Below are 19466 nucleotides of genomic sequence, written 5' to 3'. Positions count from 1 at the left end.
CATCAGTTATGACCTTATGCTGCAGATCTGGATCATCGGTGACTAAGTATAAAATTTCATTCACCAAACCTTTCAAAATTTTTGATCACACGTATATTGAAAATTATTCTGTAAGGAACATCTCTGAAATTATTGTTGTTTAAATTCCGTAGAGTATATCACATTTCGTCAATGTACCAACCGAAATCGAAATAGCATTTCTCTATTTGTGGTTGATGTCAACACATACATCATACCCAAACAATAACTGTGGCCACACCCCACCACACAAACAAAAAGTTTCTTTCGTTCCCTTTTAAGTAGGGATAGCTTTGCTGTTTTTTTTTCGGCAACGCCATCATTGCGAATGATTGTGTAATTTTCGAGTATTTTGGTAATATTAACTGTTTTTAAGCTGTTTGTTGGTTGGAAAACTAAACTTTTGTTTGATGATAGATGTGTGTTTGTGCGTGTGTGCATGTGTGTAATGGTTGACAAAGAGTCACCAGGAGAAGAGCATGGAAACCCAAAATAAACTCACAACCCAGAAAATAGACGGAACTAACTAACAACTAAAACTATGCCACCAACCGTGGATCAACGATGAAAAAGCAACCAGGCCGTAACATGCATTATCGCTTACACATGTATCCAGCGACAAATTCGCTCCATTATAAACCGCCACATGATGCATGCATTACGCTCGGCCCAAATGATGGCAAGGTGGTAAACTTGGTCATGGCAATGCCAGCGCTGATGACGATATTTGCTTCTCTCTGCTGTGCTCTACATCTATTCAAAGTTTGTTAGTCAAAGTTCGGTTCGGTATTAGAGCAAGGGTAAGCTGCTTTGGGTGCCCAAACTGAAAAAAAAACAAATTTACTCACATTTAGAAATTTATATATATTTTTAAACTTAAACAAACATCAAGCCACACAACATTTGATCAATGGATTTACAGTTTGTAGGAGTATGAGCTTTGGTGCCTCACAGTCACAGCCACAAAAACCCGACTGCTGCCGCTGCACTTGGTATAGAAATGTCAACTTTTCCTTCGGTGGCGTTGAGGAAATACTAAAGTGTTGCTGGTGCAAGTAATGCCTTAAAAGTGTACGGAAGCAGTTGTTTGTTAAAACGACTACATTCAACATCTATATCAAAGTATTGGAAAAGTTTCGTAAAACACATCAAAGTGAAAAATGTGTTTACCGCAAAACACTTGAAAATGGGAGATTTCCAATGAAAATTAACTGCAGAAATAACAGTTACTTTGGTCCCCCGTTTCGATGGAAATTTTTTTAATGCTTGCGGGTTTCAATTGGAGCTAAGATGGTAGTTGGTATAGCTAGGCAACGAACTGGTAGGCGAATATTCACTACACATTCGCCCACTTGTTCGCTGAAAGTTCTATGGAGGGTATTTTTGCCATTCTGGGAATTTCTTAGACGAACTATTTTTAAAAATACCAAATTACAAGGAAGATGTTAATGGTGAAACCACGATAGAACTTGCCATACTTAAGGTAGTGTTTTGAAAATGTTCTCATACCATGACATCAGTTCTGGAATGCAGGCATTACAAATTAGAAATTTACATACCAATTGAATGGAAATTGCCAGAAATTTTCAATTTTTACACAGACCCCACATAAATGAACCGCCTTATTTTAGGTAGTTTCCAATCGATGGGGCTATAGTAAGAAATTTCGGGGTTTCAGAAGAAAAAACCCCAATTATCGAAGTTAGTATAATTCCACGTTTGAAAAAGTTCATATAAACATTGAAAAAATTTTTATATAACGCCCCCGTTTCAGACACATATGAAAAAATGTAAACTTTAAAATTTAAATTGGAACCCGTACTGGTCATAGTTAATTTAATTTTAGACAGGATATCGATGGTAACTTCAAGCACTTAATTTTTGGAACCTCGGCTGCAAAACAATGAATGATGAGCAGGATCTATGGCAGCTTTGACAAAGCATTGATCTATATTGACCTTCAACAGGTATTTTATTCTCTGAAAATCAGAAATATGGTAAGAAATTTTTATTAACATAGGAATATCAAACTACTGTGTGAAAAGATGGACTTATATTGAAAATAGTCTGTGGAGGATATAAAACCCCTCCTAGGACCAGTTCCAATACTGAACAAAAATTCATACACATCCATTTAATCCAAAATTGGCACGTCATTGTGTTACAATGATAATAATCCACTATTTATTATACACCTAAGAAGGCTTATAATAATCCTAAGGTAACCTCTTATAACCAAAATTGACCCTTCCCGACTTCTTTTCTGGTTTCAAACACCAAAATAACCCCAATTAACTGTTGAAATTATTTGTTTTTTTAAACCTTTACAGGAAAAGAGTTTTTCCACCATTTCATTTCTATTAACAATTACCCATATATTTCTTCCCCCTCCGCTACTATTTTCGTGAATGGCATTATTGATGTACCATTATGTATACCATCTTGCATTGGGTTAAACAAAATGTCCCACATAAATAAGATTGATGTAAAAAAGTTGCTTTAATTTAGTTACCGTAATGTAGTCATCACAACCAACTTTTTTTTAAAAATTTTCTCTTGTCTATTTTACTTTGACTTCCAATAACAGAGGAAAACTTCAATGTGAGAGAGTGTATGTATGTGTGTGTGAAAGTGTGGCATTCAGCGCATACCGTCTGGATGAAGACACTAATGCAATTTCCAATAACCATCAACTGCAAACTTTAATAATATCCAGTTCACAAACACATGCAGACAGACACACACTCACACACAGATACACTAACACCACTGTTTCATTTGCTGCTGACCGTAATATTGATGCCGGACTTGATGTGACCAAATGACCATGGATCGTTGTTGGTTGGTCTAAAGCAGCAGCAGAAAATCTGTTGAACTGTAGTCTCAACTTTTCCTATGTTTGCGGTAACAATCAGGCGTAAAAATATCACCAACGAAAGCCTGGACCAATGTTTCGTTATATTTTTATTGAAAAACATATAGGTTGGCCAAAATGGAAGAAAACAGTTGAAACGGAAGCAGATGGATGTACAGTAACAACAGCAACAAGAGACAATATGCAAAATTTAACACACACAAAAATATAGTTGTGCACAGAAGCATTCTCTCATCGCCGTCGTCGCCTGTTAGTTAGTGGTGACATGTCGCATACATATGTTATGTTAGCCGGAGGCCAACAAATTAAATGAATTATGTTTTAGACCCGGACGTGGCGACCTAAATTTATGCTATAGTAAATTTTGAAGGTAATGGAAATATGTTTGAAAACAGAAATTCTAACCTAAGTTTTCAAAAAGTACAGAGAATTTGGTTTTCCTCTTCATCGGAGAACCCATAAGGTATGTATTGCTGATCAAAATAAAATACAACCCAAATAAAGTCACAAACCATTTTCGATATTTTGGAGGTTTTATCCAACCGAAGTGGACAAACTAAGAATTTTCCGAAATTACCACATAAAGACACTGTTCCTAGTCAAAGTTAGTAAATAATTTAGAACACAACTCGAAAAGGAACAAAAACTACGAATACGAAACCCGGATCTTAAATTTAAATTTCATTAAAAATATTAATAAAATGGAAAATTCATATAAGAATATTGATAAATGTGAATAATACCACAGGTAGGGTAATTTTTCCCAAAAAAGGATATACCGCATACAACATTTAATCAATTTAGAGAAACATACTTGTATTGTCACAGTGTGTATTTTTTGGATGAGAAAAGCAAAAAAACTAAAAAATTTACACTTATTGCTAAAAGCAATTTATAAACATATTACACCACTCACGTCACACATTGCTCTTAAACTTTCTATCCCATACAAGTACTAGGACCGGCAGAACATCAAGACTGCAGTAGATTCCAGTCGTGCATTAACTAAAACAACACAAACACTACAGCCCGTCAAAGCACGGTCATAGTATAGCCCCGCACAAAATTGCCAGTCAAGAGAATCGATTTGGTCGGTCATATTGCCAACAATAAATCAATGTTTAGTCAATGCATGGAGACATCAATTTTTCGAAAAGTGTCTGCACTTTCAACAAAACTATCGATAAAATATTTAACACAAAATGTAAACATTTCAATTTGAAATAATTCACCACTTTTTTCACGGAAAATATTTCTCGTTAAATGCTTTCAAAGCTTTGTTGACAGTCGTTTGTTCTAGGAACGAAGGTTGGACAGTGGTTTAAAATGTGAAGTTACTATCTGAAAGAAGGCTGGGCAGACGGGTAATTTCTTAGACAGATTTTGATTCTAGCACAATGTGTTAAATAATGATTTTATAAATTGTCCAGGATAAAAAATCGTCGGAATAATCTCCGAAGGTGTTTTATTGTACGCATTATGCGAAAAAGTAAACTAGAGAACAAAAATCGAAAATATTCTGAATGGTAATTTGTAAAAATATTCGTTGCCTCTTAAAAGAAATTAAGAATATGGTATCAAACTCTACGAATCTTTTATCTCAAAAAATCTATTGCAAAAGGCCGGCAAACAGACAATACTCAACATAAAATAATTGGTTTTGTTTTTTCTTTAACAATAATTGTTCCACAAAAATGGAGGGCGTACAGTCTGCATATACTTTTTGTTCTAAGTCTTCTGTAAAAATACCAAGAATGCAACACGATGAACATGATTCTAAACCGAATGTGTCTGAGAAACTAAAAATGTATTCCCTACACATCTTCTACAGTTTATGAATTTTAAATATTTAAACATTAATCTCAAAGATCATATTTTTAATAAAGAATCAATATCTTTAAATGTTTTCGAAAATGAGAGTTTGCTGTTTGATGTTCTAAAAAAGTTTTCGACTCCAGATTTATCTGTTTGTTACACCAATTTGAACTACTGTATATTGTATCACAACGTGTATTGAATTTTCTTCCTCTTCTTCAATTTCGAAGCAAAGCACCACATATATTTTATTTTCAAGCATTTCAATTGCATTCATGATATTCCACACGATTTTTAGTGAACGAACGAACGAATGAATCTTTTCGTGTCTGTGTGTGTTTGTGTTTCTATGGATGAGTTCGATTGTATCCTTTTACCCAGCATCCTTTGCTGATAGTTGTCACATCTTTTGCTATATTTGTTTCAAATAGACGTGCCCTCTTCTCCTGCATGTCGTCTTTGAAAATTGCACTTTAGTCTAAATACTCCGGGATAAAATTATTTCAAATATGTGCTAACTTTGTTTCCTTCTTGAATCTGTTTCAAGCATCACTTTACATTTTTATTATTTTCATTCCTCCTCCTTTTTTTCTGCTTATCTATGAGTTGACACATATCTTCTTCTGTTTCTTCCTGGAAAATCAGGATTCTTGTTTTATCCGGCACTACTCGTTCTCTCTCACACTCATTTCCCAGTATATTAAATGCAAATATAATTTTATGTTAAACAAGTTTTACAATGTACAACAGGAATAGCAACAACATAATCCAAAAAAAATCACTGACATTGCTTGACTCCATGTGTTTGGTATAAGCTTTAAAATTATCTGGCCATAAATTGGCATGTTTTAGTATTTTATAAACAAATTGTCAGTTGTTAAGATGTAAACTAATACCTGATTCAATAAGCCAGACATTTTACAAATTGCCTTTGACAAAAAATATGATATAATTGAAGTTTTTATTGTAACGTAAACGATTTATATTGCTAAAATCATTTGTATTAATTTATTACAACAAATACTACTCAGTTTGTACCAGATTCTTTTTTTCAATTCATATGTACCTCTCCGAAATACAATTTTGTCTAGGTCGAACATTTTTTATCCTTCATTCATTTGAAATATCTAAAATCTGTCGGTCGTTTATGGTGTCCCTAAGAAATCGATGTACCAAACTAAAAACTAAAGTTGAAAAATCAGCTTGGACCTTCATCATACCAAAAAGAAACATCTTAGGTGTAAAAACAATATATTAGTATGTGGATTCCGAACTCTGTCATAAATATTGCAAACTGTATCATGAGCGACTGAATAGTGTTCAGAAAGTGTTACCAATGTCGGGATTTCAGCATTTTATGAATGCAATTCATAAAATTTTAAATGCTGGTTTCTTGTCAGATGGAGTGGAAAACAACTTTGGAGTGAGTGTGCGTTTGGTGGTGGCGGCGGGTTTCTATTTCATTGGTCTCTAAATGTTACTATTGTGATTTTACGTTTTTTTTTCGTTATGTCTTGCCTCGTTTCTTCTTATTTACTTACATGTTCATGTTCTGCGTCATTAGAACAAACAAATAAAATGTTTAACATTCGATTGGGCTTGTTTTTATCAACACTTGTGTGATGTATTGTATTTTGCATTTATATCGAAATAATTTGGAAAATGCATATGCGAATTTTGTAACACCAATGCAGAAGTCGGTAAGAGTGTCTGAAATAAAGAAACAAGAATGCAAAACCAGTCACAATCGAGTGAGCAACAAAAACAGTCGTCAAATAAACGATTGCAAAAATAACTTGGTTTTTTTTTCTTGGGAGGAAAACAAAAAGAGAGAGAGGAAAAATGAGCGCAAATAGTGGTAAAGTAGAGCGAAGTAGGAAACTAGTTGTGAAATTAATAAATGTTTACAATTTTATTATTTATTATTATTATTATTATTATTATTTTTTCTTTTGCTAACCTATATTCAAAGCGAGGTCCCTGTACAGTAGGAAAAATTCACTATTAATGAAATTATGAACATTTACATATTTTTAATAGTGCTTTCTCATGATTATAAGAATTTGTACCTATATTCAAAGCAAGATTCATGGATTATGGAAAAAACTATTAACATTTTTCTGTGTAGTTTTTGCAAGCGAAGTGACAAATTAATGTTAAATGTTATTTTTTCACCAATATGACTGTAATAATTTCCAAAAATATATTTGCAGACACCCCTATTAATTCCCTAATAGGGGGATAAGCCAACCTGGGAGATTGCAATATGATATTTTGTTTTCTCAGAAATTCGTATCCCTCCTGGCAGACAATTTGTAATGGTATAGCCTCCATATAAAAGTCCCATAAGAGTCACCTTTAAGTTCGTTCCAGCCGAACTTAACGACCTTTTAATTCCCTTAATTGGTGATACACTAATTAAAGCTACTCTAAAATTTTTCAAATAATTTTTGTAGTACGATTTTTCTTTTGTTTCATTCATTCGTTGAGAATTTCTTCTCATTAGGCAATCGGTGAAGATGACATTAATTGCTATTAAAAGTCAGTTTGAGCCTAAAATTGTTTTATTCCTAATTTTAAATGTATTTTTGTACTGTTTATGCGTTTAACTTGCATTCTAAAAAGCGTCCCATATTTTTGTTATTCTCAAAAATTTACTTTGCTTGACACATTTCCAAACCTAATTCTCTGCATTAGAAGTTAAACCATAATTTGCACTTAAGGGGACCCCCCCCCCCATTCTCGGGGTCAAAATTTTTGTTGATATAATTCGAATCTACACTGATTAAAGAATGTCTCTACAAAATTTCAAGTGAAAATCACAAGAACTTTTGAAGATATATCCGATTTATTGTGTCAGCATCAAGTGACGGCTGAAGGGCTTCTCAAACTTTAAACGCGTTTTTCTCTAAACATTTTTTTGCGAATGGCGGGCACGATAACTCAAAAACTAATAATCCAATCAATTCTAAATTTTGCAACGTTTCTCTGGGAGTGTATAGCTCTCGTATGAACTAGGATAAAACCAATCGGTGAAGATCTTCCTTATTTTTTAACTTGGTTTATGGTAAAAAATCGGCGATTTTCCAAAAATATTTTTTCAAAGGTCCACCATTTTGTTAATTTTAGAGCGAAGTCAATAATCCTAGTTCATACGAGAGCCAGACATGTACTCTTTCTAACACCGTTGGAATTTTCGGAATCCGATGTTCCAGTGAGGAGTTATCATGCCCGCCATCAAAAATAAGGACTTTTCTTTAATTACAAAAAACAACAACAAAACAATAACAAAAATTTTTTGTAAATTATTTTTCTTCTCTTTTAAATCTTCAAATATATATATGCAAAGTTACAAACCTTAACAAGCATTGGTATTGATTTACCAGCCCATTGAAAATCTTGAAAAATTAAAATCGAGAATGGGTGGGGTTCCCTTAAGTCCTATGAATCGCTTAATACGAAATTATAATGCATATTTGAATTACAAAATCGATTAAGTTCAAGTTTTTTCTGTTTTGTTTATTTGTTTGCTTGTTGTTGTTTGTTTGTTCTTTTTTTCAATGCTACAGCATGAAGACAATTCAATTTGCATAAATGGTTCAATGTACAAGTACAGCCCAGCCGCAGCAATGAGCAGTGGGACACTTCTTCGCACTTGAAGTTGAGGACAATGTTTGTAGTTTGTCTTCCACGTTGAAATACACCATCCACGACAAGGCCAGATACGTTCCCGTTTCGTTGATCACACGAGACAAGGACGTTAGTGTGGCATAAAAAGGACACTGCGGCAGACACTCAAACATTGCCGCACACACCAGTACACATTGCGACACATTCAAGTATAATGCAATTCGAAATCTTATAAACGACAAAGCGAGAATGTAAACAATCCCTGATAAAGTCATTGTATTTTCTGCATATTTAAGTATGTGAATATTTTAATATTATTTTCCCTTCGCTTCGGCTTCTATTTGCAGGCAACGAACTAAGGCTTAAGAAAGTAAAACTTAAAGATAATTTGTGTGGGAGGGAGGGTGGAAAAGAGAGAGAGAGAGAGGGGAGTGGATGAGTAAAGTTGTGTGGAAGAAAGTAATAGGACTTAGAGATATGAACTAAACTAAATTACATTCTTCTCAAGTTTCTCCACTTTCAGTTTCTTTGCTAAAATACCTGTTCACACACACACACACAGTTATCCCAGTTCCTTGTCCAACTACTTTGTGTGTATGTATGTTTGGGTACCTACAGCAATTTGAATACGAAAAAGTTTATTATGACAGATATTCATAATGTTGTCTTACATCTTTCCTTAGGTACAAATCATAAGCCACAAAAACTTTTGCCCAAAACATCATTTTGAACATGTTGTCAGCGGAAGTTTTATGCCATTTGTCAGTCTAAGACACAAAGACTAAACTTTATCTTAAGATTTAGATGAAGGAAAACATAGAAAATTAGCTACAACTACAAAACTGGCTACGAGCATTGTAAGCGGAGAAGACTCATTAAGTGCTATTCTAATTTACAGTTTTGGATAATTTACAATGTCCTTGGAGTGGGTTGTTCTGAGAAAGAGAGAGTGTGTGTGCGTGTGTTTGGAATGGGCTTTTGCGCGGGGAATGTAGAAACACAGGAAATCTTAAAATAGACAAATTGTGTATATAGTGAAATAATAAAATACTAAAGGAAGAACGGAAGATAATTTAAAATCAGATTTATTTACAAATTCACAGGTTTGGCAAGTAAACTAGTTCGAAATTTGTATACCATACACCATGAACAAAAAACATTCTTTATAAGTTGATTGCGAATTGTTTGTTAATTGCGATTCAAAAAGTACTACATGTTTGCATTCTAACCAAAATTTGGGTATTGATTTTTAATTATTTTGATATTGATAAGTTATGGGAAATTTTCGTGTTAGATTTTTGGGTCGAATTTCTTTATTGTACACCCTTAGCCTTAAGGCTCATAAGGATATATAATTTGATACGACGAAAATGAGAACTCTCGAGGGATGTTACCCGATTTGATCACAGATGGAAACTATCGGTTCCCTCCTCCTGGTACCTTTTCCACAAAATTGTCGAAATATTGAAGAAAACAATATCATGAGAACGAAGTATCATATTTTGTCCAAACTTTTAGTAAAATTCGTCGTCTTTCTGGTAATCTGGCGTCTTTTTGTACCTCCCCGTTAAGGGTCAACATTTTGAAAACCTATTCGCCAATTCTTCTAATACCTCCACACCAAGGAATTATATTCGATATGACCCAAATTTTGTCCATGGGCCATATTTTTATATTCTTCATTGTGATGTCACTTGAGCATATCTGAAATCAATCTCAAAACGAGGATATCTTAACAATGTTCTGTATGCGGGTTTTTCAGCCACTGAGAACCCAAAATGTAGGTTGGTACCTTAAATGGGTGTTATTCAACAAATCTAACTACTTTAAAGAAAATCGGGCGAAATCGATAAGAAAAATTAATTCTTTTTATGGTGTAGGGTGTGTATTCACATAACCCCGCTGTCGACTCCCTAAAACTAGAAACTTTTACCAAATTCCCATGTTACTAATGTGTTTTGCTTCTCAGCAATAAAACAATTTTAAAGTCAAACATAACATCAGCAACAACAACAACAGCATCAACAAAGACATACACATACATAAATACAATCTTTACGAAACCATTAAAACTGCGTTAAAGATATTAAAGAAGTTTAAAGCGAAACCTGCTGTCTTCACCCTATCCAAGAGTCATAATTGGTACTTTTGGTTTTCACAGCCACACATTCACATTCACACGCACACACACATACACTTCCCTATCTATCAGGGTCTGAAGCGTGAATGCGTATGACTTTTGCGTGTGGTTACGATATAAATGTTTGTTTGTTTATCTACACACAGTTTTCACAACTTCGGTAGAAACAACAAGTTAAAAGTGGCCATTACAGAGCGCTGGGCAAGAGTCCTAACTACAACAACAACAGCGACGATAACGCGATAAAATATTGAGCGAAAAAAATGTCCCGTTCATGGTTTTCTATCATAAACAACCACTTAAACAATTTATTTGCCAACTCTGGAGAATTTTTGTTGAGTTCTTGACGGCAAATGGCACAAAAAAGTGGAAACCTAGACAAAAAAATAGGAATTTCATTAAGAAATTTCATTTTCACACATACATAGACGCATGCCAAGTAAAAATACCTACACAAAATGCCTTTTGGGAAGAAAGACGAATAACGTTCGTACCATGCCGTTCTAAAGTGGTTAAATCCTAAATTTGTATTAATTGCCAAACAACTTTCCCGAGCATATAAAATGTTATGGCTTTTCTTGCTTAACAGCAGTGTAAATGGTTCCAAATTCTGGAATTGGTTGGCATTTTTCAACAAAAAAGTAGTTAGCCCATTTTACACTGAACATCATCAACCTTGGGGCCAACAACAACAAGAGAAACAACACCAACAAGAGCATATCAAACCGCAATTTCACAACTAAACGGCTCTTTAAGCAAAAGTAACAACCGCAAGTACCACCAGTGGCTTGGCCGGGGAGAAAGTGGCTTGGTCGGGAAACATATCGACCGTATGATATTGCATTCCTTTAGCTATAATAACGGGCACAATCACGCACACAAACGCACACACACTCCCTGGCACTCAAAGAAACCGCCACAGAGGCATTTCCTTTCTTGGTTTGCTGGAGTTGGAAAAATGCGGAACGTATGACGACGAGGATGATGATGAAAATGCCCCCAGTATCCTTTTAAGTAATGCACCTATTTTGTGTGTGTGTGTGTGTAAGCATGTATATTGTCCTATTATTGTAACAATATTTGTTTGTATATTCTTCATACCCTAATATTTTGAAATGATGGAAAATGCTAATTGGAATAAAAATATATTAATTTTAATTCATTTGTTTTTGTTATTTGAATTTTGCCTTGTAAGGGCAGTGATCATTTGAAAGTAATTTTAAGTGGTTATTTATACTCTTTCGAGTGGAGCTTGATGATCTAAATTTTGCAATGAAAAGGAAAGCCAGGAGAAGAACCTACGTACCCACCATTATGCGACGCGTTTCGCCGTTGGTTAAGCGGCTCATCAGGCATATTGGGCTATGTTGGCTTTACAAATGTCGTACGTTGATAACTTGTATTTATTCCGCCCTGATGCGAAACTTGCATATGCGAATTAAATTCAAATTTGTCAAAGTTCGACATTTGTCTTCATTCTAGGAACAGTCCTTAGATCATCAAGCTCGACTCGAAAGAGTATAAATAACCACTTAATTTTAATTCAATGTATATAATCTACAATATATTATAGACGTTATATTGCGTTTGACAATTCGATGTGGAAGAGATCGCATTGTCATGCTTCGTTTTTCAAATTTTGTGCAGCACCAAGATTTTGTAGCGCCGCGAACTATTGGACTAGCTGAGTCAATCTAGACATGTGCCTCCGTCCGTCTGTCCATTATAATTTGTAAATACGATACAGGCCACAGTTATGGACCCATCGTCACGAATTTTTGCATGTAGGACCGGTCTTAGCCAAAGAAGATCCCTATTGTTTTTAGTTAATATTTAGAGGATGAAATGGACAAAAAAAACCTTGTTTTGTCTGTTTTCTGGTCTCTCTAGAAGCCAGGAAGGATATCTAGCCAAAGAAAAAGCAAGACTGCTTTGATGAAGATCGGTCAATATAAAGCGGGTCAGACCTTTGTGTGAAAAATTACACCAGAGATTGAAAATGTCGCGCAGATCGCTTTGAAATTGTACATGAAGTTCCGGTTATGGTCAAGAACGGCGCTTACAGTTTTTGGGGGGTTTGTCAGATTTTCTAGTAACTCTAGTGACCATTATTATATGCAGAACATCACTCTAGTGACCATTATTATATGCAGAACATCACATATTTACACAATGAAGGGATCTGGCAAAAAAAAACCTAAAGTAATCAATTTTTTATGGCGTAAATATACACTTAGGGGAAACAAGATTTGGAAATATGCCAGGGCTAGAAAGTGGAGTTGTTGAACTATATTCGGTCAAGAGTGTACAAATATAGCGAAATAACTCCAGGCTCAGAATATAGAACCGCAGAATGTTAGATTTTGATGGTAGTGTGGTCAGCCTCGTCCAACTATACTGCCCCCACACTGGTCCTGCAAAAAATTCTGGATCCTATATGATTTTAAAATACCTATCATCCCAATTTAATGTGTTGCCTATAATTACCACCCATTATTATAGTTTTTCTCTTTTATGACTTGAATTTTCGTAAAGTTTACCACACACATTCACAATTTTTTTGCCACTAGAAAAATCGATTTGCCAAGACACTTGAAACTTATTAAACGAAGTTCCTACTTATTCTTTTTTCGTGGCATTATTTATTTGTTTCCAGCAAATACTCGAGAAAGAGAGTCTCCATTTTGGTGTGTCAATGATCGTCTGGCTGCCGAGTTTTGTTCCGTTGCAATGCAATCTTGGAGTGGCAATAGTGGAGCAAACTATGGACGTAATGCAGGCAGACAAAGTTCCGTGTAATTTATTGACAACGCACCAAAACCGCAGCAAATTAAATTGTGAAATATTGTTAATAGTTGCGTTTCAACTCGGTTCATTTTTTTGTTCTCAATTGACTCTGACACGTTGACACAATGACAAAATGCAATTTTAATTAATGGGATAGACAAATTTGTCATTTTATTTGAAATATAAAAATGTACAAAATAGTTAAATAAAATGTATATAATATTTTAACAATAGTTTGGTTATCGAATAACTATAAAACTGCCAATAAAGACACATTGCCTAAAATGAACTAAAAATTTACGACACTATCAATACATTGAAGGCAATAGACGCAAATTGCCCAGCATGCTATTTTGTGGTTGTGTATGTGTTTGTGTAATTTGCATTGACTATTACTAAATTGACATAAGATCTAATTGCTCTGAAATTATACGAAATCCAAAGCCACAATTGCTTGTTTTGTGAAAGCAAAACAACAAGCATGGCCTAAAACTTCGGTGGCTAACATTTAACACAAATGGCTGGACATGGGTGGTTGACGTTTGGTTGGTTGGTCATCATTACAGACAGCAACAATGAAAGCATTAACAACACCGACACCAGTATCAACAACATCACCAATATCTACTACTGCCCGAACGTAACAAAATGCAAATTTGGCCAGAAAAAAAAAACAAAAACAAATATCGGACACCAACAACATTAGCAAATCGTCTCATTGTCTACCTACATCGCTGGTCTTTGTTTCATTCATTTCACGTCTTTTCTGTTGTCATTGCCAATGCTGGTGTCCTTAGCTTTTTAGGATTTGTCTGGTTGGCAGAGAGGAACACATGCACACATATAAACACACACACTCGCACACCCGAACACTTTCTCTGTCCAACAATTGGTTTATCATTGGCGGCTGCTTGCAAAAACCACAGAACGGCAACAAACTCGCCAACAATGAATGTTAAATACAAACATAACTGCTACAGTCCACTGCCCCACAAAACTGGGCTATTTACTTACTTTACATGTGATGATATGACACTTGTATGTGTGTGTGTGTAGATATGTACCATAGTACACATGTATTCATGAGTGTCCTATTGTAAATATGTGTATCTATAGAAGTGACTACCTTTTAAAATGTAAAAATCCGGTTAACAGATATACCTCGTGGGCTTGCACAAAATTTCTTTAATGTTTATTTAAAAATATAGATTAAAAAATATTGTAATTTCCAACATATTTTTGAAATTACTTGTTTTAATCTTCTATGAATAGAATATATATATTTGGGATACCTATACGAATCCTTTAAAAACATTCTTATATTTTATAATAACAAAAAACTAGCTTTTTAAACCTAGTTAAGAATTCGAAGTCGGCCAATTTTGCTGAAGCCAAAGAAAACGCCTAAAGTTTTTGGTAATTATCGGTTTTTATTTAGGGGATGAAATGGACTACGGACTTTGTATTTGTGTGTTTTTCTGGTCGCTCTAGATGCCACAATTACGACCCGAAAATCACGAAATTTTACACAGAGCCATTTTACATAAAATAAGCAAAACCTTTTTACAAAGGTCAATATTTAGCGGGTCAAATCTTTTGTGAGAAAAATTAATGAAGTTCAGGTTATAGTCAAGTACGACCACTATAATTTTTGGTGATAATCGGATGATACTAAGGGGTTGTAATGGTATAAAAATGTATCTGTTAATACCCTTCACCACACTGTGATACAGCGTATTATGTATAGAATCGAGATATACCCTACCATATATATTTTCGCCTGATTTTATGTAAATGGTGCACAAAAGTCCTTATATGTCCTTCGATTTGCACGAAATCTGGCATAGATTACTGAATTGAGTATAGAATGATGAGGGCTAATTTTCAAGGAAATTGGTTCAAATTTAGATATAGCTCCCATATATATTTTCGTCCGATTTATTGTAAATTGTGTAGTAAAGACCCAAAGATTGGCCGATTGGCACACAATTGTGTAAAATGTATTGAAGTTAGTAAAACCTTACGTGTGACAAGTTTTCTTCAAATCGGTTCAGATTTACATATAGCTCATATATATACTTTGTTTGGCCAAAAATTCAGCAGGTCAAATCGACCAAGACCTTTCAATGTAAATGTACAAAATTTACATGCTAAGCCTTAAATGTTCACTCCGGGAAAACGAGATTCGGAAAATATGCCTGGATAAGAAAGAGAAGCTATTGATCTCTAATAGCTCAAAAGAGGCCAAATATAGATCCGCATAATGTTAGCTTTCCGTGGTAGTTATGTAGGGTATAATATGATCTGCACCGTCCGACTATACTGCCAACTGATTTTTTATCTAATCTGGTTTATTATATTATTTTACCGTTATATATAGATTTGGTATGAAATCGAAAAAAGCAAAAACAAACATTTTGCCATTAGTACAAATTAATGAAATGACCGGTTTTCACTTTCAGTTTTAAATGCATATTAATTAGTTTTCCGACTAATGGAGCTAATATAAGGTTTGCCATTGCCGAATAAAACAATACTTATACTTGTTTCAATTATCTTTACTATTTCAAACCATATTTCAAAATATTAAAAGAATATGCATAATTTCTGACAATCTCCGAAGAAAATACAATGAATCTTGTGAAAAAAACCTATCCAACCATGGTAACCAGTTTATGAGATCACTGATCGTAACAACATTTTGTCTCAAACATCCACTACGTCATAGAATAGAGGGTGCAACTCGGTTGTGTTTACGGAATTTACAACGCAGGGAAACTTGTTATGTTAATGAGACACAACAAACCGAAACACAAAACACAACCTTTTCGTAACTCTAGACTAAAATTTAAATAAATAATCAATGAATTAAAAGTCACAATTTAAATAAAATATATGTTAGGAGCAGAGAAATATAGCTTCTAGTGATAGCGGTTTTATTTGAAGGGCAGCTTTTTTAGAATCTCAAAACAGCAGAAGATGTCGCAGTCAACATTCTGCTGGTCCATCGTATTAGAAAGCTTCTCTATGTTTCAGTTGACTGGTGGTTATTAGACGTGTTTGTTTTGTTTATCGCTCGTTCGCTTAAAATGGAATTAAATCTTGGTTTAATTCAAAAGTTGAAACTTCTTGGAAAGTACGCGAAACATTTGAATTTCTCAAAGATCAAGTGTTAATATATGAATTTTTTTCTTCGTTGTAGATTTCTAAAACATCAATTCGAACAATATCAACTAGCAACAAAAGAATATGAAATTATTCAGACGTCATACGGCCCAATAAGAGGTTGCAAATTTAACAATTTGTACCACGAATATGGCCAATATTATTCATTTGAGGGTATACCATTTGCCCAGCCTCCATTGGGCGAGTTAAGATTTCGGGCACCAAAACCACCAGAACCATGGAAGGAATTACTGGATTGTACCAGGTGCCGATCAAAACCTATACAATATGATTATGTGACCAAAAGTGTGCAGGGATCTGAAGATTGTTTGTATTTGAATGTATACACGGAAAAGGTAAGTATATATCTGAATGAGAATATCCAACAGAGATTCTTTATTGATATTCATAAGGGAATATTATGAACGACTAGAAATAAGTTGCGAGTTATTATAGACACCCAAAAGAAACCCATTCCCCTAAAATATTCTATTTTCAGTTAAAGAGCGAGAAACCCCTGCCAGTAATGGTTTGGATTTATGGTGGAGGTTTTCATTTTGGCGAAGCTACCCGAACTTATTATTCTCCCGATTATTTTATGAGCAAAGATGTGATTCTGGTTACATTCAACTATAGACTGGGGATTTTTGGTAAGCAATACGAACCACCACTTCATCAGACATTATTCTCATTTTGTGTTATGTTTTTTTTTCTTACAGGATTTTTAAGCTTTGACGATCCGAATCTTAATATACCCGGAAATGCTGGCATCAAAGATCAAGTATTAGCCCTGAAATGGATTAAAGAAAATATTCACAGTTTCAATGGAGATCCCAATAATATTACCATTTTTGGTCAAAGTGCTGGTGCTTCATCGGCCCATATGTTAACTCTAACCGAACAGACTAGGGGTCTTTTCCACAAAGTCATATTGCAATCCGGTTCTGTGTATTGCAAATGGGCTTACACCACCAATCGTAATTTGGCTTATAAAAATGCCCTACATCTTGGCTACAAAGGTCCCCAAAATGATAAGGAAATCTATGAATTCTTTAACAAAAAATATCCCAAAGATTTAGTTGTGGCCGATTTGAATGTTTTAACCAAAGATGATTTATTTAATTGGGAGACTCTTAACTATATGCCTGTGGTGGAACCCTATGATACACCGGATTGCATTGCAACTAAACCTTATGAAGAACTTGTCGAAACATCTTGGGGCAATAAAATACCATTTATTGTGGGCACTACATCTTTGGAGGGTTTGCTCTATACCAGTTTGTTAAAGAAATATCCCTTTCTCATTGATGAGGTCAGTGATTTCGTAAATCTTCTACCGGATAAAGTTAAAACAAGCCACAATTATATGAACCTCAAGGAAATGGGATTGAAATTGAAAGAAACTTACTTCAATGGCCACAAACCGAATGCCAAAGAGCATTTCAATCAATTTTTGGAATTGCTCAGTCATAAAATGTTCCTTCATGATTCTTGGCGTACAATTAAAGATCGCCGAAGATATGCCAAAAATGCCACAACCTATTACTACAGTTTTAACTTCGATTCGGAATTCTTTAATCATTTTCGTATAACATGTTGTGGTGCTTCGTTGCGTGGAGTCTGTCATGCCGATGAATTATCCTATTTTTTCTATGGCACGGTACCAGATAAACTGGACATGGAGTGCAAGGAATATCGCTGCTTAGAACAAATGATTGGAATGTGGTATAGTTTTGCATTGAAATCGGAACCAAATTGTGATGAAATTAAAGAGGTAACATGGCAGCCAGTTGATGATTTTAAGAAAGCACCAAAATGTTTGATAATTGATGATCATTTGGAATGCAAAGAAATGCCGGCATTCGATACCTTAAAAATATGGGATGCATTTTATGACAAATAAAATGTTGGGAAATAATAAATACATAATGAAATAACATAATTTTTAAATTAAATCGGAACAGTGGAGATAGCCACTTTGCGCATTGCAGTTTTTGTAGACGACCTCATGGGATAAATAAATCGATATAGAGAATTTGTTGTAGAAGATCAAGAAGAAAGTCTTGGAGGCGAACTTTTTGATCAGCTCCGTAAATTGTCGTAACAACAACTCAGAGGATTTCTCTCTTTATTTGACAAGCCGTCGTTTAACAAAGTTGGATGAGCATCACTTTAATAGTAAAATACTGGTAATAATAGTAAAATATTGGAAATTTTAACTGGAAAATAGATAATGACTCTTTCTTCTCCCTTTCCAAGCTTTCACACTAAATTTATTTAAAATGTATGTTAAAATATTACCTTACGATTCTACGAAAATATACTTTACTCAGTTCATGGAACTCAATCTGCTTCATTTTCTTTCATATTAATTATTTTCGGAAAACATAACGCACACACCCAAAGTTTGTCCTGTGTGATATACATTTTCATTTCGACGAATTCGTATTGAATGAGTTTTAACTGTTTTAAATAAAATCGCTGGCGAAATCTATGTAAGTATGGTGTATATCTGTGCGACCGTGTGTGTGTTTGAGATTTTCTGCAAGTCAAACAAATATGAGAACAATGTCTAACACTGACAACGTAATGCAAACACAAATGGGACCATTTTCCGGAAATGTTCAGATCATAAAGACAAAGTACAATGTTTAGAATAGAAAGTGTTGCAGTGTATGTATGTATTGGGAATACGAATACATATAAGCTTTACCAATTATGACTCTGAATGGATTTTCAATTGGGATTTTTGGACACCATTCGAAAAAATTGTATATTCCCAATCACAATACATGGGAAATCCTTTTAAACAGTTATATTTTTGAATGTTCACTCCTTCCGACATGATCTAGTTCGGTAAACCATTTCCATTTGTCTTGCCACTTCAGTTAACTCTATCCTGTTAATATTTACATGGAGGACTTGGTGCAACTACACACTCACAAGGCCTGTTGAAAATTTGTATTACTGCCTACTGGTGTTTACATTTCCCCTGGTACAAACTCATTTTCACTTTCCCATATAAAATTACCAAAC

At 34.4% G+C, this 19466-nt stretch overlaps 1 protein-coding gene across 1 annotated transcript; it reads left to right on the top strand.

The window, feature by feature from the left end:
• The first annotated feature begins 16354 nt into the window (after positions 1 to 16354).
• LOC133328698 (esterase B1-like) lies at positions 16355 to 18333 on the top strand. The gene is made up of 4 exons (XM_061537240.1): positions 16355 to 16401; positions 16468 to 16786; positions 16930 to 17080; positions 17150 to 18333. The coding sequence occupies exons 1-4, from the start codon at positions 16355 to 16357 to the stop codon at positions 18331 to 18333; spliced, it is 1701 nt and encodes a 566-aa protein (XP_061393224.1).
• Positions 18334 to 19466: the final 1133 nt, after the last annotated feature.

This window comes from Musca vetustissima, unplaced genomic scaffold, assembly GCF_032173495.1.
Source record: "Musca vetustissima isolate MV318-11 ecotype Yass unplaced genomic scaffold, APGP_CSIRO_Mvet_v1 utg1439, whole genome shotgun sequence".
In the NCBI taxonomy this organism is placed as follows: domain Eukaryota; kingdom Metazoa; phylum Arthropoda; class Insecta; order Diptera; family Muscidae; genus Musca; species Musca vetustissima.
The sequence above is the reverse complement of the archived record's forward strand: the minus strand, read 5'-3'. Positions and strand labels throughout refer to the sequence as shown.